Source organism: Mustelus asterias, chromosome 16 (genome assembly GCF_964213995.1).
Source record: "Mustelus asterias chromosome 16, sMusAst1.hap1.1, whole genome shotgun sequence".
Taxonomy (NCBI): Eukaryota; Metazoa; Chordata; class Chondrichthyes; order Carcharhiniformes; family Triakidae; genus Mustelus; species Mustelus asterias.
The window spans coordinates 76,465,296-76,488,011 of record NC_135816.1 but is presented as its reverse complement, the minus strand read 5'-3'; the positions used below and the strand labels follow the sequence as shown (position 1 = coordinate 76,488,011).

At 43.5% G+C, this 22,716-nt stretch overlaps 1 protein-coding gene across 1 annotated transcript in view; it reads left to right on the top strand.

Annotated features, from left to right (window-relative positions):
- The window catches only part of LOC144505369 (ran-binding protein 17-like), a 1,005,849-nt gene that overhangs the window by 796,062 nt on the left and 187,071 nt on the right, over nt 1-22,716 (top strand). Inside the window, exon 25 of the mRNA XM_078231487.1 lies at nt 7,126-7,264. Within this exon, the coding sequence (XP_078087613.1) occupies nt 7,126-7,264 (139 nt within the window). The remainder of the gene's footprint in view (nt 1-7,125; nt 7,265-22,716) is intronic.

Here is a 22,716-nt window from a genome sequence, read left to right as displayed (position 1 = left end):
TCACCAGGCAAGACTGTTCTCTTCCTGTTGGGGAGCACTTCAGTGGTCACGGGCATTCGGCCTCTGATATTCAGGTAAGCGTTCTCCAAGGCGGCCTTCGCGACACACGACAGCGCAGAGTCGCTGAGCAGAAACTGATAGCCAAGTTCCGCACACACGAGGACGGCCTCAACCGGGATATTGGGTTAATGTCACACTATTTGTAACTCCCACAGTTGCGTGGACCTGCAGAGTTTCACTGGCTGTCTTGTTTGGAGACAATACACATCTTTTTAGCCTGTCTTGATGCTCTCTCCACTCCCATTGTTTTGTTTCTTAAAGACTTGATTAGTTGTAAGTATTCGCATTCCAACCATTATTCATGTAAATTGAGTCTGTGTCTTTATAAGCTCTGTTTGTGAACAGAATTCCCACTCACCTGAAGAAGGGGCTTAGAGCTTAGAAAGCTTGTGTGGCTTTTGCTACCAAATAAACCTGTTGGACTTTAACCTGGTGTTGTTAAACTTCTTACTGTGTTTACTCCAGTCCAACGCCGGCATCTCCACATCAAGACAGAAGGAGCCATGAAAGAAATGGTGGCGTGACTCCTGCAGAGTATCAGGTGGTGGCCCTTAGAGGGCAAGCACAGCGGGGCTCATTGGGGGAAAGGAAAGAGGTGCTTGGGGTCAGGAAGCATGCAGGATACTGGGGATGGGAAGGTCTCGGGGAGATCTGGGGGAAGATGCAAAATGGGGTTCAGCACTCAACCTTGCTGCACGGATGAAGTCATTGACTTTTTTCCGGCACTGCTTCCCGGTTTGGGGGGCCAGTGTCCTGGTACTGACCGAGGCCACATTTCCACCAGCCCCCCCCTTGGTCTGCGTCCTCCTGGGGGGAAGAGGGTGTCCCACCTCACCTCTGCTGCATCCAGGGTCACCCTCAGAGAATCAGGGAGCTGGTCAAGCGCACATTTTGTGCAGGAATGCCTGCCTGCCTATCCATTCTTGAGTTTTTAATGGAGCTGCCCCTTGTTAGGGCAGATCAGCTGCAGGCAGTTTGGCAGAGCATTCCAGCAAATTACATGCAGTTTGTTAGCATTGAGGGGAAGTCAAGTGAGCACTTGCAGGTGTGCTAATGGGGCGGGTGGTGGATGAGTGCCTCAATGATTGGGGACAGGGGAGAGAGGGAGGTGTCACACAGCCATCGGAGTCCAGAGGAGATGGCGGCCTTGTGCAGGAGGGTCCGGGCTGGGGGTGAGGGGGATCATCCTGCCTGATATTTGTAGGGTGGAAGGGGGAGGATGGGTCTCTCTGCCTGTGATAAGGGGGGGGTCTGCTGCCACTCTGCCTGAGATGAGTGAGGGGGAAGGGGGGTGCCACTGCCACTCTGCCTGAAATGAGTGAGGGGAAGTGGGGTCTGCTGCCACTCTGCCTGAGATTGTTGGGGGGAAGGGGGGGGGGAGGGAGCCACGATCGGTCTGGGTGGTGGGCGGTGGGGAATATAAGGGGCTCAGTAATATTGTGGAGGTGGGGCAATGTCTGTGGGATCCAGGGGGAGGCATTATCCGGCCCGGGTGCAATGTGGTAGGGGAGCAGCATTCTATCATTTTTTTTGTCAGCATGCGCAGTTGGAGGTGCCGATCGGAGCAGCAATGTTTCGGGTGCGATAAGCCCCGCCCACAGGCTTGTGCAGCACGATTCAGAATCGCTGATTTTTTTTTCAAGCAGAGTGCTTATGGGAGAGAACAGGTCTAAAAGTTGGATTCGAAACACTTCCAGATTCAAGTCCACCCAGCACTTAGATTCAAAATGGTAAAATCGGGCCCTGGCTCTCCTTTGTCTAACCTGCTTGTGACCTTCTCAACTAATTCTATCAGATTTGTCAGACATGCTGACTTCACCTTGTTTTACCTTGCACCGCCAAGAACTCTCAATCCCATCCTTAAGAATGGAATCTCAAATCTTACCAACGACCGAGGTCAGGCTAACTGCCCTGTAATTTCTCGTCTTTTGCCTCCCTCCCTTCTTAAACGGGGATGTTACATTCGTGATTTTCCAGTCCTCTGACATCTTCCCTGAGTCCAGTGATTCCTAATGTTTCAAATGCTTCAGCCTCATCTTTTGCACTGATGTGCTGATCTCCCACATATATTTGAATGGGGGTAATTGTGGAGCCTCCTCATCCTCTAGTGAGTTGTTTAATTGTCCACCATCATTCACCGCATGACTGTAAAGCTTAGACCTGATCCATTGGTTGTTGGTTCATGTTTACCTCTGTCTACCTCTTACTTCTTACGCTGTTTGGCTCGCAAGTAGTCCTGTGCATGCCTTCCATTGATCCAGGGTTGATCTCTTGGCTTGGTGGTAATTGTGGAGTGGGGATATGCTGGGCCATGAGGTTACAGATTGTGGTCGAGTACAATTCTGATAGCCCACAGTGCCGCATGGTTGCCCAGTATTGAGTTGCAGGATCTGTTCAAATGCTATCCCATTTAGCACTACAGTAGTGCCACAAAACACGATGGAGGGTATCCTCACTGTGAAGATGGGACTTAGTCCTCAACAAGATTATGCAGTGGTCACCCCTACCAATACGGTCATGGACAGATGCATGTGCAGCAGGTTGGTTGGAGAGGAAGAAATCAAGTACGTGTTTTCACCACTGGCCGCAGACCCAGTCAAGCAGCAGGATCCTTCAGTCAGCTCAGTCTTTGGTGATGGTACTACCGAGCCAATCATGGTGATGGACATTGAAGTCCCCCAACCAATGAACATTCTGTTCCCTTGCGACCCTCTAAGTGGTGTTCAACATGGAGGAGTACTAACTCGTCAGCTGAGGTAGGGTTTGGGGGTGAGGTGTGGTCATTAGCAGGAGGTTTTCCTGCCCATATTTGAAACTTCATGGGGTCCTGAGTCGATGTTGAGGTGTCCTAGGGGAACTCCCTCCCAACTGTATACCTGCACCACTGCTACCTCTGCTTTGTCTGTCCTGCCTGGTGTCTGGGACATTATCTGGAAGATATGATTTCATTAGTATGAATATGTCAGGCTGCTGCTTGACTAGTCTATGAGACCACTCTTCCAATTTTGGCACAAACTCACAGATGTGAATGAAAAGGATCTTGCAAAGTGGACAGGGCTGAGTTCGCCATTGTCATTTTCAGTTCCTAAGTCGATTCTAAGTGGTCCACCCAGCTTCATTGCTTATATTTGGGATAGTACGTGAGTAGGCAAAAGGACAAGATTAAAGTAAATGGAAAAGACTCTTGAGAATCATGTGCATTGTGAAACAGGTAGCTGGTTCACGACAAATCCATTATGCACTCTTGCAATTTCTCCCCATAAAGCCCACTCACAGTAAACATGTTCTGTTCATAGAACATAGAACAGTACAGCACAGAACAGGCCCTTCGGCCCACGATGTTGTGCCGAGCTTTATCTGAAACCAAGATCAAGCTATCCCACTCCCTATCATCCTGGTGTGCTCCATGTGCCTATCCAATAACCGCTTCAAGGTTCCTAAAGTGTCTGACTCCACTATCACTGCAGGCAGTCCATTCCACACCCCAACCACTCTCTGCGTAAAGAACCTACCTCTGATATCCTTCCTGTATCTCCCACCACAAACCCTATACTTATGCCCCCTTGTAATAGCTCCATCCACCCGAGGAAATAGTCTTTGATTGGTTCATTGCACCATTAGGGCATTGTGACTTAAAAACATAAGCATTAGGAACAGGAGTTTGGCCCCTGGAGCCTGCTCTGCTATTTGATAACAATGCTTACATTATACCAGTGACTCCAACTCACAAGTACTTAACTTTGTTACAATCTCCATAGAGACCAATAACTTATTTGAACTTCCAGTTACTAGCTGAAAGAATGTCACACGATTTCACATTTTAAAACTTTTACTGTAGCAAATGTTTTATTAACTATTAACTAAACAATACTTTACTTTTGTAGGCAATTTATACTTTAAACTATAGAGAGGAACATTCAAATTTTATACATATCACACTTTGCAATCTGCCAGAAATCATAGTCCCTGTAGTAAACAGTCCACAGTTGCTCCCAGCTTCCAAAAGGTTTCATATTCCCATTTCACAAGTAGTAATTTCAAGTGACCATCTCCAGGCACTTTCTTCAGTTTTCAGATAGTTCCTTAAATCCACTACCATCAGTAAAATATGTTCCAATGATTCTTCTGGCCCCAGCCATGCCAGGACAAGCCCCCCGGAATCCATAGAAAGCTGCAGGATACATCTATTCAACTAGAGGCTGTCTCACTCCTTCATCTGATTATGCTAGTCCACAAAGCCAAGAAGCCTTTTCTCTCTCCTCACCGCACAGAACCTCTGCTGTATATCTGTGATATTCATTGATTTGTCGGGAAACCTGTAATCGTATCTCAAAAATGGTTTACTCTGCCCTCATGGCAAGTAGAAATGCTAATTAGTTACCCTTGGTTTTAACTCCCTTCCATCTTAGAGGTAAATGAACAGTTTTCAGCACAACTGCTTACAACCCAATACCAACAACACTTTTCTGGGATTTTGGGAAACTCAGAATCCCCTTATTATAAACTCAGAGACTGTTGATGTTGTCTCTTAGCATAAATACCTCGTACATTCTTCCCAGTAAAATAATTTAATTCTTTCTCTGATCTCTAATACTTAAATCATTCAGACTTATTATTAAGAAACTGTAATAACCCCCATGATCTGCATAAGGAATCATTAATTAACCTCCCAGTTGGGCTTGTTGAATGTGAGTTCCCTGGTGATTGGTAATTATGATGTGGAGATGCCGGCGTTGGACTGGGGTGAACACAGTAAGAAGTCTCACAACACCAGGTTAAAGTCCAACAGGTTTATTTGGTAGCAAATACCATAAGCTTTCGGAGCACTGCTCCTTCGTCAGACATTTCCACTCCATCTGACGAAGGAGCAGTGCTCCGAAAGTTTATGGTGTTTGCTACCAAATAAACCTGTTGGACTTTAACCTGGTGTTGTGAGACTTCTTACTGCTTAGTAATTAGCCAACCAGGTGGAGCTCGTATACCAAACCCTGTATAATGCAAGACCATGAGAGGGTCCATTAACCTTTTAGTCCTGCTTGGAACCTGTTATGTTCACCACAGGCTTATGGTTATTGTTTATTTTCATTTGTACAAGAGAAACATGGTTCCTTCACAGCTGACTCTTGGATTTATTTTAGAAACCTGCAGATTTCTATGATTCTATGAGAACAGTCACATGACCCCCTTCATTTATCTTAACTTTAAAGATACAGTCCCAAAATATAATAATCTTGTTAACCTCACATTCTTAACACTTTAATTCTAAAGGTGAGGATTTTGAAGTGGAAGAATTGGCGTATGGGGAGCCAGTGTAGGCCAGAAGGAGATGAAGATGACTAATAAGAGTTTTGAATGAGCTGTAGCTTACAGAGGATAAGAGATTTGCCAAGAGACTTGTATTAACCAAGTGTAGAAGTGGAAAAAGCATGATGAGGATTTTAGTGACCAATGAACAGGGATGGGGATGGATGATATTATGGAGGTGAACAATCACCAGTTAAAGAAGATACAGGATTGGAAGCTTAGCTCATGGTTAAGTAGAACTCAAGGCTGTTGACAATCTGATTCATTCTGAGTCAGTAGCCAATAAGGCAGATGGAATTCGTGGCAGGGTATGGATTTGTGGCGGAGACAGAAGATGCTGTCTTCTGTCTTCTCAGTACTTCACTGGAGGAAATTGTGACTCAGCCAATATTGGATGTCAGACTAGCAATCTGACCATGTGGAGGCAAGGGATGGGTCAAGAGAGATAGTTGAGATGTCACATGGGTAATATGGGTATAGAGGGATATGGGTCAAACACGAGCAATTGGGACTAGCTTTGTCGTTGAAAAAAAGGGCGGCATGGACAAGTTGGGCCAAAGGGCCTGTTCCCATGCCGTAAACCTCTATGACTCTATGCAGAACTTGTGTCATCAATGTAACTTAGGAACCCGATCTAACGTATTTTAACACTGTTGCCAAAAGCAGCATATAGATGAAAAGGAGAAGGCCAAGGCTAGACCCAGAAGTGGTGTAGGGGTGGAAACAGAAACCATGGCTGGAGATCTGTGGCCACAATTGGATAGGTAAGAAAGGAACAAAAGAAAATAATCTCAATGAGCTGAGCAAATAAGGTTAGGTGTGGGAAAGGAGGTTGTTATGGTCAGCTAGTCAAAGGCAACAGAGATGTTGAGAAGGATGAGTCAGTATAACAAATTTACAATCTCGGAGGATGTTACATGTGACTTTGATTAGTGCTTATATATAGTGCAGAGGTTCACACATGGAGATGCTGGAAAGAAAGGTGTAGATTTTGGAGAGGACACCATCCCACTTTGAAGTTGAAAGGGTGATTGAAGATGGAGCCACATTTACAAGGTCTGAGGATTTGTTATGTTAATCAAAAGTTCATTGTCATTTGAATTCCTGGATCCTGTTTGCTTCTGTGGATTATTCACCGTGTTTAATCAACCACAGATTATACCTCCAGTAATTTTATATTGATGATACCACCATTGTTAATCCAGTAACATTTCAATGTTGGACCAAAGATTCGAGGCTCGGTGGCAATAAAAACCAGTGTTAATTCCTATTCATGCATCAGAATTTTGAAAACCATTCTTGAATTGGCAATTGCTATCTAATATTTACTCATCCATTTTGGCTTTGCTATGATAAAGAATTTGATTCATATTACATTTTTCAGAAATATCTCATTGCATTGTACAGAATCAGAATAGCATTGAAAAAAATTCAGCCACTATTATGAATGCAAATCCAGTTGAATCATAGGTTTTTTGGAGTGTTACTTGTTTGCAAGAAACTCGGAGAATTCCTTGCTCCTCATAATATATTGTGATGGGATCTTAAATATCCACCTGAATCACTGGAAAAGATAGACTGGGTCTTGATTTTGATTGAGCATCTCAGCTAAATAATGGATCCTTCAGCACCCTCAAAATTGCACATAAATTATGAACACAAATTCATTATTTACAGTAGCATGTTTAAGCTATCCAGTGAAGTGTCTCCTCTTTATTTTCCCCATTTTAAAAACACATTTACATTTTTTATTTTATTTAGTCATATCGGAAGTTGAGCTTATCATACTATTCATTGTTGGAGTGCCTGACCCAGGATCACATGAACTTCATTGCCAGCCTAGAGTCACATGTGGTCATTTACATCCTGACCTCTTTATCAGAAGGACTGAATGCCTTGGGTGAGTTGCACTAGAAAATGTTTCTTCCTGAATATTGGAGTTGTCAAATCATATGTACAAGCTAATCTGGTCAGGAATCTCGAGTGTGTATGGTGGCTGTTCAATTTTTAAATTGAAAACCAATCATGAAAAGCATTGATAGAGGTGCTAATTTGTATTTAATGCAGATTTCAAGATGATATATAAAATCACCATGCATCAGTACCAATACATAATAGTTTTCAAGGGAATGTTCTAAGGAATGCATATTGGTCTGAAATGTGGCAGAAATGGGGAATCTGTCGATGTGATGTATCTGGATTTCCAGAAGGCATTTGACAAGGTGCTGCACCAAAGGCTGCTGCATAAGATAAAGGTGCACGGTGTTATGGGTAATGTATTAGCATGGATAGAGGATTGGTTAACTAACAGAAAGCAAAGAGTTGGGGTAAATGGGTGTTTTTCTGATTGGCGATCAGTAACTAGTGGTGTGCCTCAGGGATCAGTGTTGGGACCGCAATTGTTTACGATTTACATAGATTTGGAGTTGGGGACCAAACATAGTGTGTCAAAGTTCGCAGATGACACTAAGATGAGTGGCAGAGCAAAGTGTGCAGAGGACGCTGAAAGTCTGCAAAGGGATATAGATAGTCTAAGTAAGTGGGCGAGGGTCTGGCAGATGGAGTACAGTGTTAGTAAATGTGAGGTCATCCATTTTGGTAGGAATAACAGCAAAATGGACTATTATTTAAATGGTAAAAAATTGTAGTATGCTGCTGTGCAGAGGGACCTGGGTATCCTTGTGCAAGAATCACAAGGAGTTGGTTTGCAGGTGCAGCAGCTAATTAAGAAGGCAAATGGAATTTTGTCCTTCATTGCTAGAGGGATGGAGTTTAAAAGCAGCAAGGTTATGAGGGGAGATCTTATAGAAACATATAAGATTGTGAAGGGAATAGATAAGATAGAAGAAGGGAAGTTGTTTCCACTGGCAAGTGAAACTAGAACCCACATTCTTCTGAATTTCAATGAGTATAGCCCCAGTCTACTCAGTCTCTCCTCATAAGCCAACCCTCTCAACTCTGGAATCAACCTAGTGAATCTGCTCTGCACCCCCTCCAGTGCCAGTATATCGTTTCTCAAGTAAGGAGACCAAAACTGTACACAGTACTCCAGGTGTGGCCTCAGCAGCAGTTATACAGCTGCAACATAACCTCGCTGCTTTTAAACTCCATCCCTCCAGCAATGAAGGACAAAATTCCATTTGCCTTCTTAATTAGCTGCTGATTCTTGCACAAGGATACCCATGGCCTCAAAATAAGGGGGGAGCAGATTTAGGACTGAGTTGAGGAAGAACTTCTTCACACAAAGGGTTGTGAATCTGTGGAATTCCCTGCCCAGTGAAGCAGTTGAGGCTACCTCATTGAATGTTTTTAAGGCAAGGATAGATACATTTTTGAACAGTAAAGGAATTAAGGGTTATGGTGAGCGGGCGGGTAAGTGGAGCTGAGTCCACGAAAAGATCAGCCATGATCTTATTGAATAGTGGATCAGGCTCAAAGGACCAGATGGCCTACTCCTGCTCCTAATTCTTATGTTCTTATTTATGTTCTTATGTAGTCATCATCACTACAGTTTTTTTCACATGATAAAGCCTAGTTATTTGAGAGTTCTTGCTCTGTTCACCACCACTCAGTTGATGTTGATATGTTTGCTTTTATTCTGAGTTTTGATGCTGGCATCCATTGAATTATGACAATTAGTAAAGAGTCATCACCAGAACCTCATACGGATTATCCCTAAACTGTTTAAACGCAAGAGAATACAGACAAAATTTAAGCAACTTTGTTTTATAGGTTAGCCTTAAGCTTTAGTGCTTCATGTGCTTCTTTTTCCAAAATTGAACACAGTGCTTCAATTAGACTCTTCATGAGGCTTTGTACAACTGATGCATCTCTTTTATTTATAACCCTTGAGATAAAGGCCAATATTCCATTCGCCTTTTTGATTAATTTTTGTGATCGCATACTCAATTTTAGAGGTTTATTTACAGGAATACCAAATCCTTTGTTCTTCCAAAAGTCTTCGGGCGGGATTTTCCAGCTGCACTCGCCCTAAAACTGGAAACTCCCACCCGAGGTCAATGGACCTTTGCATGGTGTCTGCCCCTGCCCGCTACAATTCCCGTGGCGGGTGAGACGGGAAACCTCAGCCCTTCGTCTTTCACCTTTAAGAAATTCTTCCATTGTTTCTTACACAAAGTGGATTAGCTCACAGCTCACATATAACTCAGTTTGCCATAGTTTTTCCCACTCATTTAGTCAGCCTTTGTAATTTCCTGCTCCCATCTACACAACTTACTGAGGCCTCTAACTAAATTTTATCTGAAAACTTTAGATATAAAACTATCTATTCCTTCAGCAAAGTCATTAATATATATGATGAAAAGCTGAAACCTCAACACAGATCCCTGGAGATCTCTACTTTTCACTTTCTGCCATTCAGAGAATGTTCCTTTTATCTCTATTGTTTTTTTGCTTTCTCCCAACCAATAATCAAGCCAAGTTACCTCAAATTCTGTGCGTTTTCATTGTTACTGAAAATTTCTTATGTGGAGCCTTATCAAATGTTTTCTGAAAAGTGATATAGACAACATCCATAGACACTCCACCATTCATCATGTTAGTGATCTTAAAATATTCAAGATCAGTGGTTCCCACGAACTCCTTTCATGAAAATGCAAAATCTTGCAAATCCCCTCCTAAAAATAAATATTTTCCAGGGATTTTCACCCTTTCCTGAGTATAAATTATAAAAGCAATATCAATGAATTCAGCACTCTGCTCCTGTATTCTAAATGCAAACCAGGCCCCGCTAACATATCTTTATAACGCCATTTGTTTCAAATGTAAAATTGTATTCGTACTAGTTAAACCATAAAATAAGTTGTCTCTCTTCTCCACCAAAATGATTTATGCAGAACTGTATATGCCATTCCTGATTACCACTGCATTGTGCCAAAATTCTACCATCAGTGATATGCCAATGATTTTCTCCCCCCACCTCATTTTCATTTGTTGCAACCAGCCAGACACATAACCTTGACTATTTAATGTGCAATCATACAGGCTTGTGCAGGTACCACAAACGTATAATTGGATCCCTTTGTCTCCTAGTTCAGTTTGGACTTAAGGACCTGTTACAGATTGTGACAAATTGCTCCAGCAATAGGTGGCAGGAGGATAGCAGCGATAGTCCATCATGGTTTTAAGATGAGGTCATTTTCAGGTCACTTGACCTGTTTTTTGCGCCATTTTCTCTTTTCTTCTATGCAGGCACACAGGGCCGATTCCTGGCCTGAAGACATTTTCTAACAAATGTACTGCGTAAGTGCCCCCATTTCTTGGCTGGAGTACCCAACCTTTGAGTTCAAATAAAGGTAAGTATTTGCATTTCATAACATTCCACTGTTACAGAATTTTTCCCACGAACCCCCTGAAATATTTTGGGGTTTGTGAACCACAGTTAGGAATCACGGACCACGGAACTAGATTAGTCTAAGATGATGTATCCATCACAGATCCATACATAGAATAACGGATTTGTTACGGTGCAGAAGTAGGCCATTTGGCCCATCATGTCTGCAACAGCTCTCCTAATGAGTATTATGGCTTAGTGCCATTCCCCTGCTTTTGCCCATACCCCTGCACATTGTTTATATAATTATACTGATTCTCTTTGATCAGCACAGATTTGTCCAAGTGCTTATTCTCTGATAATAGGTTCTGGTAACTTCTCTTGATACTAAATTGACAGGTCAGTTGTAATCTGGTTTCTTCCTCCTTCCCTTCTTAAATACTGAAGTAAATAATGAGATTCTATTATTACAATCCAAAGGCACAATTCCTGAATCTAGAGCAATGGGAAGCACTGGCTGACACATCTCAATGTCTTCATCTATTTCTTTTAATACATTTGGTTAGAGCCATTAGGCTGTGAAGAATTAACTTGATTAAATTCCATTATTTTCTCCATTTTCATTTTTACTTGTATTAAATCGTATAGGTTCCGAATAAGTTGCTGTTAGCATTCAGATCCATTGTGAGGTTTTTTTTATTCACAGTCTCTTTTTGTACCAATTACTTTTTAATGCTTTTTTTATAGTTTTCAGTCCACTAAACTTCTACTTTTTCTCACATTTGGACAAGCATTTTATTTTAGTTGATACTATCTTTTGCCTCATCTATTTAACATGGTTGCTTAACTGTACAAGCTATGCTTTTGCCTTTTACAAGTACACTTTACATGTACCAAATATAGTTGGACATGGTTGCCTATACCGATCTCTTTCAGCACCTCTCCTCCCTCATCCAGCTGGCTGAGACCACCCTTGCCTGACTTCATTCTTTCTTATCTAACTGTAGCCAAAGAATCACCTGCAATGGCTTCTCTTTCCACTGCCCCTTCTACACTGTTAACTCTGAGATCCCCATGAGTCCTCCCGTGTCTCATCTGCATGTTACCCCTTAGCGAGCTGAAGAACACATCAGGTTTCCGACCTAATGCTGGTGACACCCAGCTTTACCTCCTCACTACTTCATTCTACCCCGAACACTAAAACTGAGTTGTCACACTGCTTTTCCGACTTTCAGTACCGGATGTACAGAAATCTCCTCCCAACTAAATATTGGGGCATCTGAAGCTATTTTATCGGTCCCTGCAAGACAGTTATCGAAGGAAAATTAAAAAGCACATACTGGGAAACATTGACCCGTGGCACAGGGGCCTTATACTCAAATCACACAAAGTTAACTTGTAGGAATATCAAGCAATTAGAAAATCAAGTAATATGATGGCCTTAACGTTAGAGTAAAATCATCTAAATACAATTATTTAGCACCTGGTGAGACCACATCTGGAATATTGGATACAATTTGAACACTTTACCTAAGGAAGGATAACATTGCCTTGGAGGCAATGGAACAAACGTTCATTGGACTGATTCTTTGGCTGAGGGATTGGCCAATGGAGAAAGATTGAGGCCTTTATTCCATAAAATTTATAATAATGAGAGGTGATCTCTTAAAATCATAAAAAGATCCTTAAGGGATTTAATAGTAGATGCTGAGAGGATGTAGGGGGATCACTGTCTCAGAATAAGGAGTTGGCCATTTACAACTGAGCTGAGCAGGAATTTCTTCACCTGAAGGTTTGTGGATGTTTAAAATGCTCTCCTCCAAAGAACTGTGGATGAGTATATTCAAGACAGAGATCGATAGATTTTTTTGACACCAAGGATATCAGGAGACTTGAGGATAGTGTGGGAAGTTAGATTTGAGGTTGAAGATCAGTTCTGATCACTTTAAATGGTGGAAGGGCTGAATATCCTACTTTACTCCTATTTCTTACATTCTTATTAACTCCTTCCTTTGTCACTGATGTCATTCCTCTCCCTGCCAATGGTTGATCACTATTTGCAAACCTTGATGTAGTATATGACCCTCATCTGAACTTCCAGCTACATAGCTGCCCAATCCTAAGATTGCCTACTTCCACCACGTAATTACCAACCAACTCCTCCTCTGCCTCAGCTGATCTGCTGCTGAAACCCTCATCCATGCCTTTGCTAGCTTTAGACTTGACCAATCCAACAAACCCCTGGACAATCTCCCATCTTCCATTCTCCATACACTTGAACTCATCCAAAACTCTGCTGCCCATATCAAGAGTGGAATCTTCTGGGTCCGCCTTGAATGGGAAGTTCGGAGTGCTGGAGAACTTAATTTAGCAGGAGGCCAAAATCAATTTCCTGACAGAGGGATGAACTTTTGGAATTATGTTCTTGGAACCTTAAAGATGGGTTGAGCTTCTCAACAAACAGTCAGGAAGTCGTTTTGCATACATTAGTTTGTCATGCATGCTCATTAAAAGAGCAGCTCGCCAGAATGAAGTGTTCCTTCCAAAGTAAATTCGCCGCCAGTGAGAAATTCTAACATCAACATTTACGATTACATGTAAGTGGCGGGCTTCCGACGATGCAGACCTCTTCCTGGACTTTAAGGTAAATAGCTTCTGCTTCTTGGGGGAAACCCAAAAATGTCAGCCTCCTGATTGAGAATGGGTGCAAGTAGTCCAAGCTGCACGGAGGCTAGACAATGGAGGCAGGGTTAGTGGGGTCGGTTGGAGTGAAGACTGGACAATGAAGGCAAGTTCAGTGGGGAAGAATGAAGTGAAGACTGGACAATGAAGGCAGGGTTAGTGTAACAAGTCGGCGGAGGCAGAAGTCCCTTCACCAAAATCCCTTTATTTATAACTCTAACAGCAGTACACAGAGTGCTATCAGTTAGCATTCTACCTCAAGGGGTGTCAGAGGAACTGACACTCCCGGTTAAGTACAAGGTAAAGACTCCCTGATGGGCCATCAATTGGATCCTTAATCAGGGAGTTCACACTCCAATAGACAAACCTCAATGGCCTGATTGAAGTCATTACAGTTAGTGGGGAAGAGTGGAGTAAAGCCTGACAATGGAGGCAGGATCAGTGGGAAGAACAAGAGGGTGTACATGGAAAGAAGCCAGACTATCTGGAGCAGCTATAGGGCAGCAAATAGACTCTAAGCAGTGAGCATCATAGAGAGGTGAAGGGTGGGGTTGGTAAGCTTGAGAATCTGGTCCTAAGGGTTTGAATGAGGACACTGGGAGGCAAGAGATACAGTGACAGTTGGGGGTGGGGAAGGGGGAGGAGGTTGGGGTTGGATCTGGTAGGGAGAATCGTGGGCAGATAATGGGTAGTCTCTTGGGTGGGTTGTTGTGGAAACTAAATGGGAGGGATCAAGGCCAGGAGGGGCATGGGCACGGTGACAGTAATGGGAACAATAGGGAGAGCAGGAATGTCCTCACAGATGATAATAGGATCCAGGAACAGGGGGAGATTGAATGATTGGAAGGGGGAGAGGAATGACAAGGTAGCGATTGTGCAGGATATTGGGGGAAACTTGGTGGGTAACGGGGAAGGGTAGAAGATGCTTGATACACTGGCAAACCTTATTCATACACCGTTCTGAAGCTGTCAAGGTTGTTACACAGTTCATAAAATCTCTCAAGCAGTTGATGTGGAGGAATCTCTTTGGGTGGGAGAGTTAATGCCTCGTCTTTTGGGTTCAGCAAAGGGACATCCTATTAGTGAGTGAAAAAAAATAGTGAAGACAAATGTAGGTCCCTTACTGTCCGAAATCATAGAAATCATAGAAACCCTACAGTACAGAAAGAGGCCATTCGGCCCATCAAGTCTGCACCGACCACAATCCCACCCAGGCCCTACCCCCATATATTTTACCCACTAATCCATCTAATCTATGCATCCCAGGACACTAAGGGGCAATTTAGCATAGCCAATCAACCTAACCCGCACATCTTTGGATTGTGGGAGGAAACCGGAGCTCCCGGAGGAAACCCACGCAGACACGAGGAGAATGTGCAAACTCCACACAGACAGTGACCCAAGCCGGGAATCGAACCCAGGTCCCTGGAGCTGTGAAGCAGCAGTGCTAACCACTGTGCTACCGTGCCGCCCAAATGGGAGTTTATAATAGAGAACAAGGAAATGGCGGATGTTATAAAGGGGAGGTTGATTCCCTCTCTGAGAACTAACACTTAACCACTCAAAGAGGAGTACCTTGCCACATAATCTGTTAAAGTATGTGAGAAGGGGTAATATCTGCGCTTCAGCAACTTTTAGTGGTTAAATCAAAATAACTACCTGAGACAATCTCTGTAAAATCACCAAGTAACACTTTATTTATCTAACTCAAAGTGAACAGATTAACTAAACTATTAACAAACCAAATAAAACACTATTCTAACAGAACGCTGTTTAGATAAATAAAATTCCCACTTATTCACGAAAAAATAGAACTTTTAGTCACTCAACACACAAGGTTATGTCTTCCGGAATCTTCTGTCTTCTTTGCTATCTTTACTTTCGCGATGAGGCTTTCTTTTGAGACATAAATTAGCTGTGGCAGAGGCAGTTGCTGTCTGGCTCTCTGGAGCTGGGAGCTGTCTGTTACACCCCTGATGAATAGCAACATCCCCACAATAGGATTGGTTTACAGGTTACCAAAATATCAAATTCAAATCTGATAGGCTGCTTTTATTCAAATACCTAGTTTAAACTGATTGGGCAAACTTCAAAAACAGCCTGTTGTCTTGGCAACACTGACTAGCTGCTCGATACAATGTTTTAGTCGATGCTATCTGTGTACTTGCATTTGCACCTGCATCTCTTTTGTTTTAAACTCTAAGTACAGAGAAAAAATTACCTTTTTTAACAGTCCATGCAATTTTACAACTCTTAGCATTTTACATTTTTTTTCATAATATTACAAACACTAACTTCACAACACAGAGCAATTAAGCAACTACTTCAGTTCTGTCTTCACAGAAAATGGTTAAATACTTCCCAGAAGTGAAAAGGAAACAAGTGTCCACTGAGAAGGAGGAATGGAAGGAACTTAATATTACCAGAAAAATAGTGCTGAAGAAATGAATGTGACTGAAAACCAATAAATCCCCAGGGCCTGATAATATACACCCCAGGGTACGAAAGGAGGTGGTCATGGAAATGGTGGGTGCGTTGGTTGTCATCTTCCAAAATGCTGTAGATTCGGGAACAGTCCCAGTAGATTGGAGCGTGGCAAATGTAACCCCACTATTTAAAGAAGGAGGGAGGGAGAAAACAGGGAATTACAGACCGATTAACCTAACATCAGTAGTCGGAAAGAGTCTATGATAAAGGATGTGATAATTGGGCAATTAGAAAATATCAACGGGATTATACATATACGGCTATATGAAAGGGAAATCATGTTTGACAAACCTACTTTGAGGACATGACTAGCAGAATAGATAAGGGAAAACCAGTGGATGTGGTGTATTTGTATTTTCAGAAAGGTCTTGATAAAGGCCCATTTAAGACATTAACGTGCAGAAGTAAAGCACATGAGACTGGGGTAATATATTGGCATGGATTGAGAATTGGTTAGCAGACAGGAAGCAGAAAGTAGTGTTGTACCTGTTAATTCTCAGATACTTTCAACCAGTTTACTTACTCCAAGGTTTTACCCCGGTGCCCTTATTTGCAAGATGGACAAAGGACAAACACAAGTAAAGGTTCAACAAGTTTATTAATAATAACACTATTAACCCTTAAATTACCAAAAAACAAGAGGATACCCCAGCAGATTCAAGTATACTACCCGTAAAGATGGTTTGGTTGAACTGCAGGTCCGATTCTCTGAGTCCCTCTGGTCCGTCGTCACGAAGGTGAGTCTCGATGGCCGCTTCTTCCTTCCTTCCTTCTCTGGTCAGTCTTCCGAATGGTCACAGCCGTCTCCCCTGTCGAGTCTTCGCTCCTGTGTGACTCGAAGTGTGTCCCTTTATCCCCCAGCCTGCTTGTCTTTCCAGAAACTTCTCTGGCTTCCGGCCAATGAGGTCCCAGGAGGGGGTTCCAATACCTAGTGGGTTTCTTGATGTCTGCCTGACAGGACACCAGGGTCCGCCCCCCCAGGTGTCCATCTCCATGCTGTTGAACTTGTTATCAGATAAGGTATCTACAGGAACTCTTGGTGACAGAAAGTCTGGCTCGATCTGCGCTTCCAACAATAGGCTGATGCATTTCAATGAGGCGCCATGATCTCCTGCTAAGTCTCAAGTAGAGTGTAACGCCTTTGATGGGTGGTTGATGGGTCAGGCCCAGACGCATTTGTGTATTGTACAATTGGCCTGCCTGAGGTGTGACTGTGTTTGATTTCAATATGCCTAATTCTTTAATTTAGGATATCCAATTTTATCAGCCTTAAAACTAGGCCCTGTTTATATCACCACAGTAGGAATAAATGGGTCTTTTTCAGAGTGGCAGGTGGTGTCTGGTAGGGTAATAAAGGGATCAGTGCTTGGGCCCCAGCTAAATATAAATCAATAATTTGGAAGAGGGAACCAAATGTAATATTTGCAAGTTTGCTGATGACATGAAACTTAGTGAGAATGTGAATGGTGAGGAAGATGTTAAGAGGCTTCAAGGTGATTTAGATAAGTTAACTGAGTAAGCAAGTACATGGCAGATGCAGTATTACATGGATAAATGTGAAGTTATCCACTTCGAAAGGAAAAACAGAATGGCAGAGTATTATTTAAACAGTGATGGAGTGGGAAACGTTGATGTACAAAGGGTGTCCTTGTACACCAGTCACTGAAAGCAAGCGCGCTGCTGCAGTTAGGAAGGCAAATGGTATGTTGGCCTTCGTTGCATGAGGACTTCCGTACAGGAGCAAGAATTTCTTACCACAGCTGCCCAGGACCTTGGTGAGACCACACCTGAAGTATTGTGTGCAGATTTGTTCTCATTGCCTGAGAAAGGAGAGGGAGTGCAGTGAAGGTTCAGCAGACTGATTCCAGGGTACGCAGGATTGTCATTTAAGGAGAGATTAGGTTGGCTCCACCTGCATTTACTGGTGTTTAGGAATATGAGAGGTGATCGCATTGAAGCATATAAAATTCTGACAGGGCTGGACAGACTGGATTGAGGGATGGTGCTTCCTGGCTGGGGGGTCTGGAACAATGGGTCACAGTCTCAGGATATGGAGTAAGCCATTTAAGACTGAGATGAGAAAAACATCTTCACTTAGAAGGTGGCCGTACCTGTGGAATTCTCTACCATAGAAAGCTGTGAGACCAAGTCACTGAAAAGAATGACCAGGGTGAGGTTAGGGCCGGTCAAGGACAGTGGTGGGAACTTGTGTATGGAATCAGTAGAGATAGGCGAGGTGATGAATGAATACTTTTCTTCAGTGTTCACCAAGGAGAGGGGCCATGTTTTTCAGGAAGAGAAGGTGTTACAGGCTAATAGGCTGGAGGAAATAGATGTTCGGAGGGAGGATGTATTGGCAGTTTTGAATAAACTGAAGGTCGATAAGTCCCCTGGGCCTGATGAAATGTATCCTAGGATTCTTTGGGAGGCGAGGGATGAGATTGCAGAGCCTTTGGCTTTGATCTTTGGGTCCTCGCTGTCCACGGGGATGGTGCCAGAGGACTGGAGAGTGGCGAATGTTGTTCCTCTGTTTAAGAAAGGGAATAGAAATGACCCTGGTAATTATAGACCGGTTAGTCTGACTTCGGTGGTTGGTAAATTGATGGAAAAGGTCCTTAGGGATGGGATTTACGACCATTTAGAAAGATGCGGATTAATCCGGGATAGTCAGCACGGATTTGTGAAGGGCAAATCGTGCCTCACAAATTTGATAGAATTTTTTGAGGAGGTAACTAGGTGTGTTGATGAAGGTAGGGCGGTTGATGTCATATACATGGATTTTAGTAAGGCGTTTGATAAGGTCCCCCATGGTCGGCTTATGATGAAAGTAAGGAGGTGTGGGATAGAGGGAAAGTTGGCCGATTGGATAGGTAACTGGCTATCTGATCGAAGACAGAGGGTGGTGGTGGATGGAAAATTTTCGGACTGGAGGCAGGTTGCTAGCGGAGTGCCGCAGGGATCGGTGCTTGGTCCTCTGCTCTTTGTGATTTTTATTAATGACTTAGAGGAGGGGGCTGAAGGGTGGATCAGTAAATTTGCTGATGACACCAAGATTGGTGGAGTAGTGGATGAGGTGGAGGGGTGTTGTAGGCTGCAAAGAGACATAGATAGGATGCAAAGCTGGGCTGAAAAATGGCAAATGGAGTTTAACCCTGATAAATGTGAGGTGATTCATTTTGGTAGGACTAATTTAAATGTGGATTACAGGGTCAAAGGTAGGGTTCTGAAGACTGTGGAGGAACAGAGAGATCTTGGGGTCCATATCCACAGATCTCTAAAGGTTGCCACTCAAGTGGATAGAGCTGTGAAGAAGGCATATAGTGTGTTAGCTTTTATTAACAGGGGGTTGGAGTTTAAGAGCCGTGGGGTTATGCTGCAACTGTACAGGACCTTGGTGAGACCGCATTTGGAATATTGCGTGCAGTTCTGGTCACCTCACTATAAGAAGGATGTGGAAGCGCTGGAAAGAGTGCAGAGGAGATTTACCAGGATGCTGCCTGGTTTGGAGTGTCGGTCTTATGAGGAAAGGTTGAGGGAGCTGGGGCTGTTCTCTCTGGAGCGGAGGAGATTGAGGGGAGACTTAATAGAGGTTTATAAAATGATGAAGGGGATAGATCGAGTGAACGTTCAAAGACTATTTCCTCGGGTGGATGGAGCTATTACAAGGGGGCATAACTATAGGGTTCATGGTGGGAGATATAGGAAGGATATCAGAGGTAGGTTCTTCACGCAGAGAGTGGTTGGGGTGTGGAATGGACTGCCTGCAGTGATAGTGGAGTCAGACACTTTAGGAACATTTAAGCGGTTATTGGATAGGCACATGGAGCACACCAGGATGGTAGGGAGTGGGATAGCTTGATCTTGGTTTCAGATGAAGGTCGGCACAACATCGTGGGCCGAAGGGCCTGTTCTGTGCTGTACTGTTCTATGTTCTAATATATTTAAGAAGGTAATAGATAGATTTCTAGACTCTGAAGGCATTAAGGGGTATGGGGAGAGCGCAGGAGTAAGTTATTGAGGTCGAGGATCAGTCATGGCTTGATGGGCTGAGTGGCCTATCTTGCTCCCATTTTGAATGTTTCCATGCCAGTCCTGCCCCCCCCCCCCCCACCCCGCCTGCCCCACCAATCTTTCCTTTAACACCTCGGGAGTAGACAACAATTTCAAATGTTTTGAGATAGTTTTACATCTTTCAAAAATGTTTGACCTGCATGTTGTTCTGTGTAAATACCTTAGTTACCATTGTAACTTTAGACTTATTCTCGATTGTTTATGTTGGTAGGTTTCTTCAGTATCTGACTATATCGAAGGTATGAGATTGGCAGATAGCAAACTGTCATCTTGGAATGAATCAGTCTTAATGGGAAACCCTCATACAGACATTCTTATACCACTGTGCAATGGAGCATTCCCTTCCAATATATTTACTCCACTTATTGCAGCTAACCGATAAACAAGAGCCTGCTTGACAACTTATCATCTCACCTCACGTGAACCCTCTGCCAATTTAGATCTGAGTAATAAATGGCCAACAGTTGAACAATGCTTAAAAATTGTATTGGCAGAGCTCCTATGATTGCCCAATGGGCAATGGCACCTCACAGTATGTGTAACATTCTAAACTGCAAGGTGTCAGCTTCAATTCCCGAACAGTGAGTTGGCTGATCTTGGATAAGGAAGGGTGAAATAAAACCTGCCATTGATCCTGCTCCTTACTATGCAATGTGTGGATAGTATAGAGAAATTTCGTTTCCAATTCTGGCACAAGTTCTATATCTGAAATAACAACCTGTCTTTTCTCTTTTCAGATGTTCTGAACTTCTTCTCTTCTGTCCTCTTCAGCAAATGAGAACACTAATTCCTTTCACTTATTTACATCCACAGACAAAGTTTTGGATTTTTTTCTACCATATATAACGTTTTGGATTTTTTTCTACCATTTTTTCTACCATATCTACCATTTATATGGTAGAAAAAACATTGGCATGTTGTTGGCAAGCCTGAATCACAATTCTGTACCAGGAAGTAATGGGACTTGAATCCACAACCTCCGACTCAGAGATGGCAATGCTATCACTGAGTCACAGCTCATTCTTCTTTTAAATTTATCTTTCGCAACTTACAATTTATTTTCTTAAATGTTCCTTTGATTTAACTTATAGTGATACTAAACCAGAACTAACGAAACTTGGTGAGAATGTGAATGGTGAGGAACATGTTAAGAGGCTTCAAGTGATTTAGATAAGTTAAGTGAGTAAGCAAATACATGGCAGATGCAGTATTACATGGATAAATGTGAAATTATCCATTTCGAAAGGAAAAACAGAATGGCAGAGTATTATTTAAACGATGATGGAGTGGGAAACGTTGATGTACAAAGGGTGTCCTTGTACTCCAGTCACTGAAAGCAAGCGCGCTGCTGCAGAAAGCAGTTAGGAAGGCAAATGGTATGTTGGCCTTCATTGCATGAGGACTTCAGTACAGGAGCAAGGATTTCTTACTACAGCTGCCCAGGACCTTGGTGAGACCACACCTGAAGTATTGTGTGTAGATTTGTTCTCATTGCCTAAGAAAGGAGAGTTTAAGAATAAGATTCTGTGGTGGACCTCAGTTGTGCCTTTGTCCTATATGGACCACCGTTGTGTGTTTGTCATACCATAGAACCATAGAAAATTACAGCTCAGAAACAGGCCTTGTGGCCCTTCTTGTCTGTGCCGAACCATTTTATGCCGAGTCCCACTGACCTGCACTTGGACCGTATCCCTCCACACCCCTCTCATCCATGAACCCGTCCAAGTTTTTCTTAAATGTTAAAAGTGACCCCGCATTTACCACTTTATTCGGCAGCTCATTCCACACTCCCACCATTCTCTGCGTGAAGAAGCGCCCCCTAATATTCCCTATAGAACCATAGAAAATTACATACCTGGACACATCCCCTCCAGGTTTGGTTCCTCCCCTCGGCACCTAGTATAAAGGTGGCTGTCTCCTCCCCCTTGTTCAGTCCAGGTTGGTTATTTGTTGGCATGTGCTCCTGATACTGTTGTGAATAAAAGCCTACACTTGTATTGGCACACAGGTAGTCTTTTGCCTTATTGATAGCGCATCAATTTTATTCACAACAGTTGACCAACATGGAGCAGTTTCTAAAACCCGACAAGTTAACATTAGACCCTCAAGAGGTCGGAGCCTCTGATAAATTTGACCATTGGCTGGACTGCTTCGAAGCATTCGTCGACACCGCTACGGCCATCGACACCGACGACGCTAAATTCCACGTGCTCCACGCCCGGGTAAGCGAAGCAGTCTACGGTATCTTCCGGGACGCTGCCACATACACGGACGCTATCGAACTCCTAAAAGGGCAGTTTCGAAAGAGCCCTAACGTGGTCTACGCCAGACATCTCCTAACTACCCGCAAGCAGCAGCCAGGAGAATCGTGCGCCCAATTTCTGCGCGCCCTGCGGGTCCTAGCTCGAGTTTGCGACTGTAAGGCTATTACAGCAGCTCAGAACACGGAGGACCTGATCCGCGACGCCTACGTTGCGGGCATTGAGTCTACATACATTCAGCAGCGTCTGCTTGAACAAGATGGCCTGGATCTCCGGAAAACGGCCACGATGGCTGAAACGCTAGAAGCGGCCTCTCACAACCTCGGGTCCTACCCCGCATCCCATTCTATCGACGGCTCCACTGCGACGGCTGTTCCGGCAGGGCCCAAATGTTACTTTTGTGGCCTATCCAAGCACCCTCGGCGTCGCTGCCCGGCGAAGGATGCGATCGGCTCCGGATGCGGTAAGCTAGGCCACTTCGTTAAAGTCTGCCGGGCGAAGCCGATTCCGAAGCCTCGTGGCGCCACGTGTGTTCCGTGGGCGCAGCCATCTTTAAGG